Here is a 12242-nt window from a genome sequence, read left to right as displayed (position 1 = left end):
GTTACATGAGAATAAAAACTCACAGTAATTTATTTTATGGAATTTAACTCATTGCCAATGTATCTTTAAAAGTATAGCTCGATGGATTAAACTGTTATAATGAAATGGGGTGGCAGAAGTATCAAAGTGTTTTTAGTTCATGAAGTGATGAGTTAAGAATGAAATTTGAGCTTTTTAAATTTAAGACTTTACTTATGAAAATGTGTTCCAAACAACCTACTACCATGATGTCAGTCCTTTTAACTCCTAGATTACTGTAACGTAATTTTGCCTTTTTTTAAAAAAAGGGAGTCAATTCAGAAGCTCACTGGCCTCTCACTGAGCCAATGTTATAAAATGCAAACAAAGAAAACAAAAACCAAATCTTACCAGTTCACTAGACAGACTTGGATTTAAAAACTCATAAATCAAAAATTAAAACCAATACAAAGCAACTTTTTACCTGTAAAATAGCCACTTCATTACGGAGCTGACTTTCCTGTTTTGTAGGGAATCTCATCTTATCAATTACTTTAATAGCCACATCCCTTCCAGTCTTTCTGTGTTTTCCTGTTTTTCAAAAAAGTCCAGGTAAGAAAGAAGATGCAAATTGATGTCACATACAATACAGAAGTTTCATTAGGAAGTTGTCCACAAACTGAAATTGATATGTATTTACTTTTGTATTTCTTTTAGGGGGCAGGCTCATTTTGTTCTTCCTCCATCACTCACCTATAATTACTATAATTTTCCCTTATAGTAACTGCCTCTAATAAAGGCTGTTTTATTATTTGCAATAGCAGGAAATTTGAATGAACTTGTCTGCTGAAAAATAATCCACCTTATTAAATAAATGAAAGTTGACTATGTGATTTAGTCTTCAGAAATTCTGTCAAGATACAAACCCTACCATGGAATTCATTTTACTCTAGGTTCTTTGCAGAGTGATTTAACTATATATTAGGGTAAATGTTCAAGAAGAAACGCCAACTAGTCGTGGTGAAGAATGCAAAGGGTTTAACATTACTTTTCTACCTTGCATCATAACTCGTAAAGTAGCTTTACATATGTTAATTAATATACAAGCCAGGTTGTATAAGCCCCATTAAACTGATGAAGATACTGAGCACAGTGAGGTTAAAAGGCTTTGGCAATGTAAGTCAGAGAGTGAGATAAGATTTCAGGTGTTCAGACCTGATACACCATTTGTGCCAACCGCAGACAAATGGGCAACTGTGTGGGAAAACCAGTGGGGCACATACTTCAATAAATGAACTCTCAGAATCCAACATAAACTTCAAACCACACAAACATCTTTCTGTGTAAGCTACAAGAAACGATGAAAACTATTGTGAATTTTCTGATTCTCTGTTTCTTTTTAAAGTTTTCCATTTAAATTAAGAAATTAATACTTCCATGGGGTCGCTAAGAGTCGGACACGACTGAGTGACTTCACTTTCACTTTTCACTTTCATGCATTGGAGAAGGACATGGCAACCCAGTCCAGTGTTCTTGCCTGGAAAATCCCAGGGACAGAGGAGCCTGGTGGGCTGCCGTCTATGGGGTCGCACAGAGTCGGACACGACTGAAGCGACTCAGCAGCGGTAGCAGCAGCAGCAGCAGCAGCAGCAGCAGCAGCAGCATAGTGAAAAGGACTTATCTAAAATTATGCAGATTAATCTCTGAGGAAGAAACCACTTGCAAAATTGTGAAAACATGCTAACAATTAGCAGATGATTTTTAAATTTCCTAATTCTCTACATTATCTACAACAAAAGGCTGCACCTGCTTACCTCCATGAAGTGAAGTGAAGTCGCTCAGTCGTGTCCAACTCTTTGCGACCCCATGGACTGTAGCCTACCAGGCTTCTCCATCCATGGGATTTTCCAGGCAATAGTACTGGAGGGGGTTGCCATTTCCTTCTCCAGGGGATCTTCCCGACCCAAGGATCGAACCCGGGTCTCCTGCATTGTAGACAGACGCTTTACCGTCTGAGCCACTAGGGAAGTCCTTACCTCCATAGACGATACCAAACTGGCCTGAACCAAGCACCTCATCTGCAAAGATCTGGTAAACAGTACTGATGTCCTATTTGGGAAAGAATAGTGTTATTAGTTCCATGAAACCATGTCAATATCTCTGATTCTTATCATTCAAATACTTAAATACATTTCAGTTTTTATGGCTGAGGGATTTCTTTTTCACAAAATACTTTATGAAATACAGACATTCTCTGTCCTAAAAAAGACCAATTTTACTATGACTCTTACTGTACAACTATAATGTATTCTGTAAGACCACCACTGGGGGAAACATGATTTGTATTAAAAAATATATTTATTAAGTAGTGATCTATAAAAAGTAAATTAACATAAGAATTAAGAATAAAGTTTTACCAACTTTACTATTAAAGAGACTTGCTATCTTTGACTTGAAAGAAAAACTCAAAAGTTTTATATTTTTGAGATCAGACTTATTTTGAAAGACTGATGAAAAGAGTATGTGTAACTCATATCTACTCCTCTTCTTCCTTCCCTTTCCTTTTTTTTCCCCATTAGTGGCTGCTGCTGTCAGAATATTCTTAGAAAGCATTCTCCAATCCTTCCCACAGATCCTTGGTCAAGGTGTCATTTGGGTACGTGCTACAGTCTCCATGAAGCCAGGGACTACACCCATTTTGTTCAATGTTACATTCCCAGACAGTGCCTTCTCATGGTAGTCAGTGGATTGAATAAACCAAGTTTATTCAAGGCCTCATTCCCTCATTAGTAAAGCAGATATAATAACATCTATCGTACTGGAATTTTATGAAGATATACAAAGTGTCAAGTCTAGTGCCTGGCATATAAAAATCAGTACTTCCACAAACCCTAATTTCCATTTAAATTAGGTAATCTTAAATAAGCTGAATTCCCTGGGACTTGGTCTTTTCATCTGTAAAAATGAAATGAGAAAACTTCTCTCTCTCCCCAGTAATCTGGTTCCTATGCTACCTACCAACCCACTCCAATATTCTTGCCTGGAAAATCCCATGGACATAGAAGCCTGGTAGGCTGCTGTCCACAGGGTCGGACACGACTGTAGCGACTGCACATGCACACGTGCTACCTGGACAAGAGCCACACAGATCAAATCTCCCTGAAACCCTCCATCTCCCACAACACAACTGGGTATCCAGTTTCTACTACAATCTTAGAAAACCCAACATTTATGTTATTGAACAGTAACAGCTGGATGCCCCAAGTTGAAGAGTAAGAGGGATTTGAATCAAATACATTTATATACAGCTTTTGGACTCCTTTTTCTAGCCTTTTTTCTAACTAATACAGGAGCCAGCAAACTAGGCTTGTGGGCCAAATCCAGCCTGCTGCCTCTTTCTGTATGGCTCCTGAACTAAGAACAGTTTACATTTCTAAATGGTTGAAAAAAATCAAAATAATGTCATCTTGTAAAACATGAAATTATATGAAATTCAAATATAACTGTTCACAAAAAACTTATACTGGAAAACAGTCAAGCTCATTCCTGTATGTACTGACTATGGCTTTCTCACAATGGCAGCAGAGCTGAATTCGTAACTGTATATGGTCTGCAAAGCCTGAAATATTTACTTCCATCCCCTTATAGAAAGTATGCTGACCCCTAATGTAAACCCCTACATGTACCAGCTAAACTGAGTCCTCACTCTGCCTTAAAATCTTGCATTTTCTGCTTTTCTGTACTTCCATGAAATTTTCTCTCACCGCCATCCTCTCAGCACTCATGTTAAAACTCTTTTTAAGTATATTTCAAGTTTTACTCCCTTTAGGAAGTTTTCCCTGCTCTGACCCACAAAGTAGCCTCTCTCTTCTCTTTGAACTAGTGTATTTTCATAATTTAAAAGGAAACTGCCTCAGTTTCCTTCATAAAGCAGAACTCCTCCAGGAATTTATCACCCACAGTTCAGTCTAGTGTCTTCAGGCAAACTGCACAGTACTCTGGCTTATAAACTTATTTTCTAGTTAAGACTTTCACATTTTATTTTCCTGAATTACCCAATCTGCATATTTTAGCTGTAATATTTACTTACCACATTCTCTTGGATCTGACAATTAGATACAGAGATACTGGTAGACAAATCTTCTGTAAAATGAATGATGTATGGGGAAAAACACTGTTAGTATGTAACTTAGTAATACTAAATATTTTGACATGTGAATGCTTACAGTACCTTAAATTTTAAAAACTAGCTAACATACAGTTAATATCATTACATTAAACAAAATTTATCCATAAACAATACTAATCCATCAACAGGAAACTGGTAAAACAGAATACACATCCATACAAAAGAATACTATCTACACATTTAAGGATGCAGGGCTATATAAGTACTGAGTCAGAAAGCTATTTATATTATTAAGTTAAAAAGGTAAGTTTCAGGGTAGTGGCATATGAATCAAAAACAAAATATGATCACTTCTGGTGAGGGAGAGAGCTGGGGTTGAGGAACAAAGATTTTTTTATATGCTTCTATACTGTTTAAAAAATGTATAGAAAGTATGCATTATGGTCATAAAACATTAAAATTATATAAACATATAATTTTGAAATATATGATATATATTAAATAGTTCATAAAATCAAGTTGTAAAAAGATCATACATCTTTTACAACAAACATGACTTTTTTTGTGAAAATAAAAATATAACAAGACCGTACAAATAGAATAGACTCCCCTCTTCCCAAGCCATCCCCAAATCAAGAAATATACACCAAACTATTAATAATGGTTTTCTGAGGGGGGAGATATACAATTGGGAATAGGGATACATGTCACATGATTCTCACATTATATTACATATTTCTATAAAGTTTAAATGTCTATATTACTTTGGTAAGCAAAGGAAGTAACTGACAAGAAAAATGGGAAATCAGAAAAGTAAAGCAAGAGACTAGTTCTCAAACATCTAGAATCTCAGTGACAACTCAAAGGAAAAGATACGAAATTTCTTTTATAATCCCAAATATAAAAACATAAAACTTCATTAAGAAGAAAATATACGCAACTATACATCAAAAAATAAGTAAATGACTGTGGAAACTCCATTTTAAAATATTAAGTCAACTTTAAATAACCCCCAAAATCAAATATTAATCAAACAGACCAAAAAAGCACAGCATCAACAAAATGAATGAGCCTAAAACTCTGCTTTTCAGTAGTTCCAGTTTTCTAGTTTAAGTCAATATTTATTTTGTTTCAAAGGCCTCCACTGTCTTAACTCCATCCAGTTTTCATTTCTATCACTTCCCAGGAGAACTCTGCTCCAGACTGGCTGCTATAAGGACAGCAGCATCAGCAGTAGCAGCAGCACAGTAATAGTGTCACTACTAGGTCAGGAGTGGTGCTAAGTGCATCATATGCAATTATTATATCATTCTCCTTTTAGATGAGAGAACTGAAGAGGCCAAGATCATGAAGCTAGTAAAGCGGCAGAACTGGGCTTTCATTTCCCCTTAGCCCTTTTGCAGTCTGTCCATAGGGACTTATAAGCCTAGGGAAGAGTCCATGGATGGGCTTGAAAAGGACCCTAAATCCAATTATATATAAAATTTGTGTTATGTATCTGCATTATTTTCTGGGGTAAAAGGTCCAATTAGAATATCAGACAGTTCTAAAATCCCCTCAAATTTAAGAAACACTGTGATTATCCATTTTATTCACCCTTTCAGAATCAATATTCAACACCAAACATTTTCATGGTCATTACCCTCATGCCTTTGATCACATGTCCCCTTAATTCCATGCACACCCCTAGGTCAGCTCTGCCTATCCTAACTCCTGTGAGATCCGAGGTCAAGGTCCAAATCAGGCTCCTCTGTCATGAAGTCTCCACTTACCTTCCTATCTGTATCTGAGTTCCTTGAGAAATGCACTCCTCCTTTTTGCACTCTACTGCTTTGTGTACCTATTCCCTTCCTATCTTTAAAAATCTCTGTATTTCTTTTGTATTAGAGCTCAGGGCCTAGCATAATGCCAAATTTAGGTATAAAAAGCAGCATAGCTGAACTGAAATAAAAGGCATACAGAAACTGGTTGAGGGAATTTCCTGACCATCCAGGGGTTAGGACTCAGTGCTCTCACTGCTGGGCTCAATCCCTGGTTGGGAAACTAAGATCCCACAAGCTGTGCAGTGCAGCTGAAAAAGAAAAGAGACTGACATCTCTTTCGATTTAAATGTATTTGCCTAATGAATGAAAGCTGTTTCACCATAAATGACATAATGCCAATGGGGGGGGGGGGTGCAGGGAAGTGACATTTTACTATGGCCTTGTGATTAAGTATCCACTTGAAACTTCAAACAAATTTAGGTTTTATTTTATAAATTTTGTTGGTGCAAAGAATATGTGTTTCAGTATTTTTAATGTTTCTGAATGTTTTAATTCAGTTAAAACAAATGCAGCATTTCTGACTTCACGCATAAGTACTATGTGAACTGCAACGCTTTACAGACTGAAAATCCCACCATGAAGCACAATCCTAACACTATTAGCTTACTTAACCCCTTTTGGTTCTCTTTCATTTAATGCTGACAACTCTATATAGAAGGTATTGTTACAGAAAAGCAAAGTACTTGCCAGGATCACACAACAAGTCAGCAGAGCCAAGCTTTAAATGCAGGCAGACTTGACTCTGGAGCCTCGCTCTGGGGACTGCAAGCACATACTATGACCAACATAATTTTATAAAGCAATTAACTAATGATATTGATTACAAAAATGAAGCTTAAAATAAATACAGAAACACAACTGCACCCACAAAATGCTTAAGAACCAAAGGGAGAAAAGTCATCAAGAAGCTTATTGCTTACTGTGATCTTTCCCTTGGCCTGGAGAAGTACAGACGCTGGCTTGAGGCGTCACAGGCATGAGAGCTTGGCGAATTGCTTTTTCCCAGCTCTGTGCTACATCAAGTCCCACTCCAGTGGCAGCAAGAACAGGATTGTGAGAGCTGTCCCCATTGTTCTCACCAACAAAGTATACCATAGTATCAGTGATGATTTCAAAACAGTGTGGGTTGCTGCCTTGTGAAATGCTTGTGAAATCTTGTGGTGAAGATATGCGGAGAATTTCTGAAAGTGGAATTTCCTGAAGTAAAGAACCAAGCATTAGGAAACATGAGCATGTGGGTTTTTTTCCAAATACACTAAACAATCAAAGATATGCATTTCTAATGAATACCATTAAAGACAAACACAAGTATGTGAGCGTGGCACACGGACGCACAGTCAAGTCTTACGAGGGTATCTGCTCCGAATGATCTGCATGTCCATCAAGGACAAAGGCAGAGAGCATGGAGTAGAATAACCAAGCTAGTAACTCAGGCCTGTAGCAGATCATTAGAAAGAAAGGATTCAGAAGGCGGTTGCTACTATAGCCAACACCTGCCATTTCCCAGCTGTCAGGAAGCCAACTCAACAACTCCTCCACTGGCTGCTATTTGCAAGATATGGCCCCAAAGGAGAACGAGGCAGAAGTAACAGCAGCAAAGGAGGATGTCAGTACAAGTGCAGCGCTCTATTCTGGGTCTGTCCATAACTTTAACAATCATTTATTTTTAGTCTACTTCCTACAGCAGAAAACTTCTTTAGAAAAACCCAACCAATTCAAAGCAATTCATTAGTCTCTATTTTCTTTCTTCCTGATACAACTGCTATACTAACAATTTTTACTGGTGTCAATTGGTGACATGGCAAAATGTGGAGCAAGTCGAGCAAAGAGAATTATATGAAGAAAAGCCAAAAGAAGCATCTGGGAATTGGGGTCTAAGGTAAAATGGAAAATGGGAGAAATGCTGAATACCACAATGGCTTCTTCTGATCAGCAATAATCAAAGGACTTCTAATAGTCTAATCTAAATCATAGTCTAGTTGTCTTTTCGTATGCAAGGGTCAAGTCCCTTATTTAAAATGGCTAGACATCCACTGATATGGAGGACCACTTGGTATCCAGAAGGAAAACAGCAGCAACCTGACAGGCCAGAAAAAAAGAACTGCACAACAACAAAAATAACTTCGGCAGCAAGGCTGTTGCAAGGGGTGAAATGGAGGGGTAGAGGATACTTGCTTTTACAAGGAACTTAACAGTGACTTCTAGAAACTATGTTACACAGAGCTGTAATAGCTGTAATCCAATATAACAATTAATAAATATTACTTGGATATATTTGGAAAACACACAGCATTTTAATGTACATATTTTTAAAAGATGTGAAATTTTTACCTTATAATACTTTGATCCAGATTCGTTTTGAAACAATGTAAGACATTTGCTGTCCAGTCTCCAATAATGCCTCTTTCTCTACAAAGAGCACAAAACTGTAAGGTTCAAAAGTAATGATTCCTCCAAAGTGTCTGAACTCTCCATTCCCTCTCATCTCTTATCTGTAAGTTTGTACTGGTATAAAATTCATGAGCTTCAAAATTTGAAAAATTAAAAAGATATATAGTGAAAAGTATACTTCCATCATCACCCCTATCTCACTCCAACCTTTACTCAAGGCAAACAATGTTATTACATTTTGGAGGTTTCTTTTCAAGAATCTCATGCATGCACACACAAATACGCATGTATGACACATGCAAATATTTAATTTACCCATGGACTAAATTTCTAAAGGATGCCTTACTAGGTCAAAAGATGAATGCATATGTAATTTTTCTTGACAGTGTTAAGTTATTCCTCTATTTCTGGATGCAACTTATAGGCTCATCAGCAACATGAGTGTGTTATTTACTCAAACCTTCACTAACAGCATATTACTAACCCTTTTGATCCTGTGCTACACTGATAAATAAAAACTAGTATTTTCATAACATTTTCTAAAATTTATTTATTTAATTGAAGGATAATTGCTTTACAGAATTTTGTTGTTTTCTGTCAAACCTCAACATGAATCAGCCAAAGGTATATATGTTATCTCCTCCCTTCTAAACCTCCCTCCCATCTACCTTCCTATCCCACCCATCTAGGTTGATACAGAGCCCCTGTTTGAGTTTCTTGAGACATACAGCAAATTCCCATTGGCTATTTTACATATGGTAATGTAAGTTTCCATGCTACTCTCTCCATACATCTCACCCTCTCCTCCTCTCCTCCCATGTCCATAAGTCTGTTTCCATGTCTGTTTCTCCACTGCTGCCCTGCAAATAAATTCTTCAGTACCATTTTTCTAGACTCTGTATATGTGTTTAGTTCCGTTCAGTTGCTCAGTTGTGTCGGACTTTGTGATCCCATAGACTGCATCACGCCAGGCCTCCTTGTCCATCACCAACTCCCAGAGCCTACTCAACTCATGTCCATCATTAGTGATGCCATCCAACCATCTCATCTCCTGTTGTCCCTTTCTCCTCCTGCCTTCAATCTTTCCCAGCATCAGGGTCTTTTCCAATGAGTTGGTTTTTCGCATCAGGTGGCCAAACTATTGGAGTTTCAGCCTCAGCATCAGTCCCTCCAATGAATATTCAGGACTGATTTCCTTTAGGATGGACTGGTTGGATCACCCTGCAGTCCAAGGGACTCTCAAGAGTCTTCTCCAACACCACAATTCAAAAGCATCAATTCTTTGGCGCTCAGTTTTCTTTATAGTTAACTCTCACATCCGTACATGACCACTGGAAAAACTATCACTTTAACTAGACGGACCTTTGTTGGCAAAGTGATGTCTCTGCTTTTAAAATATGCTGTCTAGCTTGGTCATAGCTTTTATTCCAAGGAGCAAGCATCTTAATTGTAAGGCTACAGTCACCATCTGCAGTGATTTTGGAGCGCCCCAAAATAAAAGTCTCATACTCTTTCCATTGTTTTCCCATCTAATTGTCATGAAGTGATGGGACCAGATGCCATGATCTTCGTTTTCTGAATGTTGAGTTTTAAGCCTACTTTTTCACTATCCTCTTTCACATTCATCAAGAGAATGTTCAGTTCTTCGCTTTCTGCCATGAGGGTGGTATCATCTGCATATCTGAGATTATAGGTATTTCTCCCGGCAATCATGATTCCAGCTTGTGCTTCATCCAGTCTGGCATTTTGCACGATGTGCTCTGCATGTAAGTTAAATAAGCAGGGCGACAATATACTGCCTTTCCCGATTTGGAACCAGACGTATTCCTTTCCTGATCTGCAACCAGTCTGTTGTTCCATGTCCAGTTCTAACTGTTGCTTCTTGACATGCATACAGATTTCTTAGGAAGGAGGTAAGGTGGTCTGGTATTCCCATCTTTTGAAGAATTTTCCACAGTTTGTTGTGATCCACACGGTCAAAGGATTTGGTGTAGTCAATAAAGCAGAAGTAGATGTTTTTCTGGAATACTCTTGCTTTTTTGATGATCCAACAGATGTTGGCAATTTGATCTCTGGTTCCTCTGTCTTTTCTAAATCCACTTTGAATATGTGGAAGTTCACGGTTCACGTACTGTTGAAGCCTGGCTTGGAGAATTTTGAGCATTACTTTGTTAGCATGTGAGATGAGTGCAATTGTGCAGTAGTTTGAGCATTCTTTGGCATTGCCTTTCTTTGGGATTGGAATGAAAACTGACCTTTTCCAGTCCTGTGGCCACTGCTGAGTTTTCCAAATTTGCTGGCATCTTGAGTGCAGCACTTTCACAGCGTCATCCTTCAGGATCTGAAGTAGCTCAACTGGAATTCCTTCACCTCCACTAGCTTTGTTGGTAGTGATGCTTCCTAAGGCCCACTTGACCTTGCATTCCAGGATGTCTGGCTCTAGGTGAGTGATCACACCATCGTGGTTATCTTGGTCGTGAAGATCATTTCTGTACAGTTCTTCTGTGTATTCTTGCTGCCTTTTCTTATCTTCTGCTTCTGTCAGGTCCATACCATTTCTGTCCTTTATTGTGCTCATCTTCGCATGAAATGTTCCCTTGGTATCTCTAATTTTCTTGAAGCGATCTCTAATCTTTCCCATTCCATTGTTTTCCTCTATTTCTTTGCACTGATCACTGAGGAAGGCTTTCTTATCTCTTGTTGCTATTCTTTGGAACTCTGCATTCAAATGGGTATATATTTTCCCTTTCTCCTTTGCCTTTCACTTCTCTTCTTTTCTCAGCTATTTGTAAGGCCTCATCAAACAACCATTTGGCCTTTTTGCATTTCTTTTACTTGGGGATGGTCTTGATCACTGCCTCCTGTACAAAGTCACGAATCTCCATCCATAGTTCTTCAGGCACTCTATCAGATCTAATCCCTTGATTCTAATTGTCACTTCCACTGTATAATCATAAGGGATTTGATTTAGGTCATACCTGAATGGTCTAGTGGTTTTCCCTACTTTCTTCAATTTAAGTCTGAATTTGGCAATAAGGAGTTCATGATCTGAGCCACAGTCAGCTCCCGGTCTTTTTTTTTGCTGACTGTATAGAGCTTCTCCATCTTTGGCTGCAAAGAATATAATCAATCTGATTTCAGTGTTGGACATCTGGTGATGTCCATGTGTAGAGTGTTCTCTTGTGTTGTTGGAAGAGGGTGTTTGCTATGACCAGTGTGTTCTCTTTGCAAACTCTGTTAGCCTTTGCCCTGTTTTGTTTTGTACTCCAAGGCCACATATGTCTGTTACTCCAGGTATCTCTTGACTTCCTACTTTTGCATTCCAGTCCCATATGGTGAAAATGACACCTTTTTTGGGTGTTAGTTCTAGAAGGTCCTGTAGGTCCTTCATAGAACTGTTCAGCTTCTTCAGCATTATTGGTCAGGGCACAGACTTGGATTACTGTGACAATGAATGGTGCCTTGGAAATGAACAGAGATCATTCTGTCATTTTTGAGATTGCATCCAAATACTGCATTTTGGACTCTTTTGTTGGCTATGATGGCTACTCCATTTCTTCTAAGGGATTCATTGCCACAGTAGCAGATATAATGGTCATCTGAATTAAATTCACCCATTCCAGTCCATTTTAGGTCACTGATTCCTAAAATGTTGATGTTCACTCTTGCCATCTCCTGTTTGACCACTTCCAATTTGCCTTGAGTCATGGACTTAACATTCCAGGTTCCTATGCAATATTCCTCTCTACAGCATCGGACTTTACTACCATCACCCGTCACATCCACAACTGGGTGTTGTTTTTGCTTTTGCGGTGCATCTGGCAAACCAAGTGGCCGGGACCAAGGAGGTGATTAAGACACATGGCCCACCTGGGACAGTGCTATCTCCAAGCAATTGGTCACCTGAGCTGCTCAGACCTGGGGAGGTCACAAAATGCATG

The 12242-nt window shown here is 38.4% G+C and overlaps 1 protein-coding gene across 2 annotated transcripts in view; it reads right to left on the bottom strand.

The window, feature by feature from the left end:
* PRKD3 (protein kinase D3) overlaps window positions 1–12242 on the bottom strand; it is an 86186-nt gene that overhangs the window by 13025 nt on the left and 60919 nt on the right. For both annotated transcript variants that reach the window (XM_069583537.1, XM_069583538.1), the window contains exons 10-14: window positions 8242–8319; window positions 6831–7107; window positions 4049–4101; window positions 1995–2067; window positions 443–549 (exon numbers count right to left, since the gene is read on the bottom strand). In XM_069583537.1, the coding sequence (XP_069439638.1) occupies window positions 443–549; window positions 1995–2067; window positions 4049–4101; window positions 6831–7107; window positions 8242–8319 (588 nt within the window). The remainder of the gene's footprint in view (window positions 1–442; window positions 550–1994; window positions 2068–4048; window positions 4102–6830; window positions 7108–8241; window positions 8320–12242) is intronic.

The sequence above is a fragment of the Ovis canadensis genome, chromosome 3 (assembly GCF_042477335.2).
Source record: "Ovis canadensis isolate MfBH-ARS-UI-01 breed Bighorn chromosome 3, ARS-UI_OviCan_v2, whole genome shotgun sequence".
Taxonomy (NCBI): Eukaryota; Metazoa; Chordata; class Mammalia; order Artiodactyla; family Bovidae; genus Ovis; species Ovis canadensis.
The sequence above is the reverse complement of the archived record's forward strand: the minus strand, read 5'-3'. Positions and strand labels throughout refer to the sequence as shown.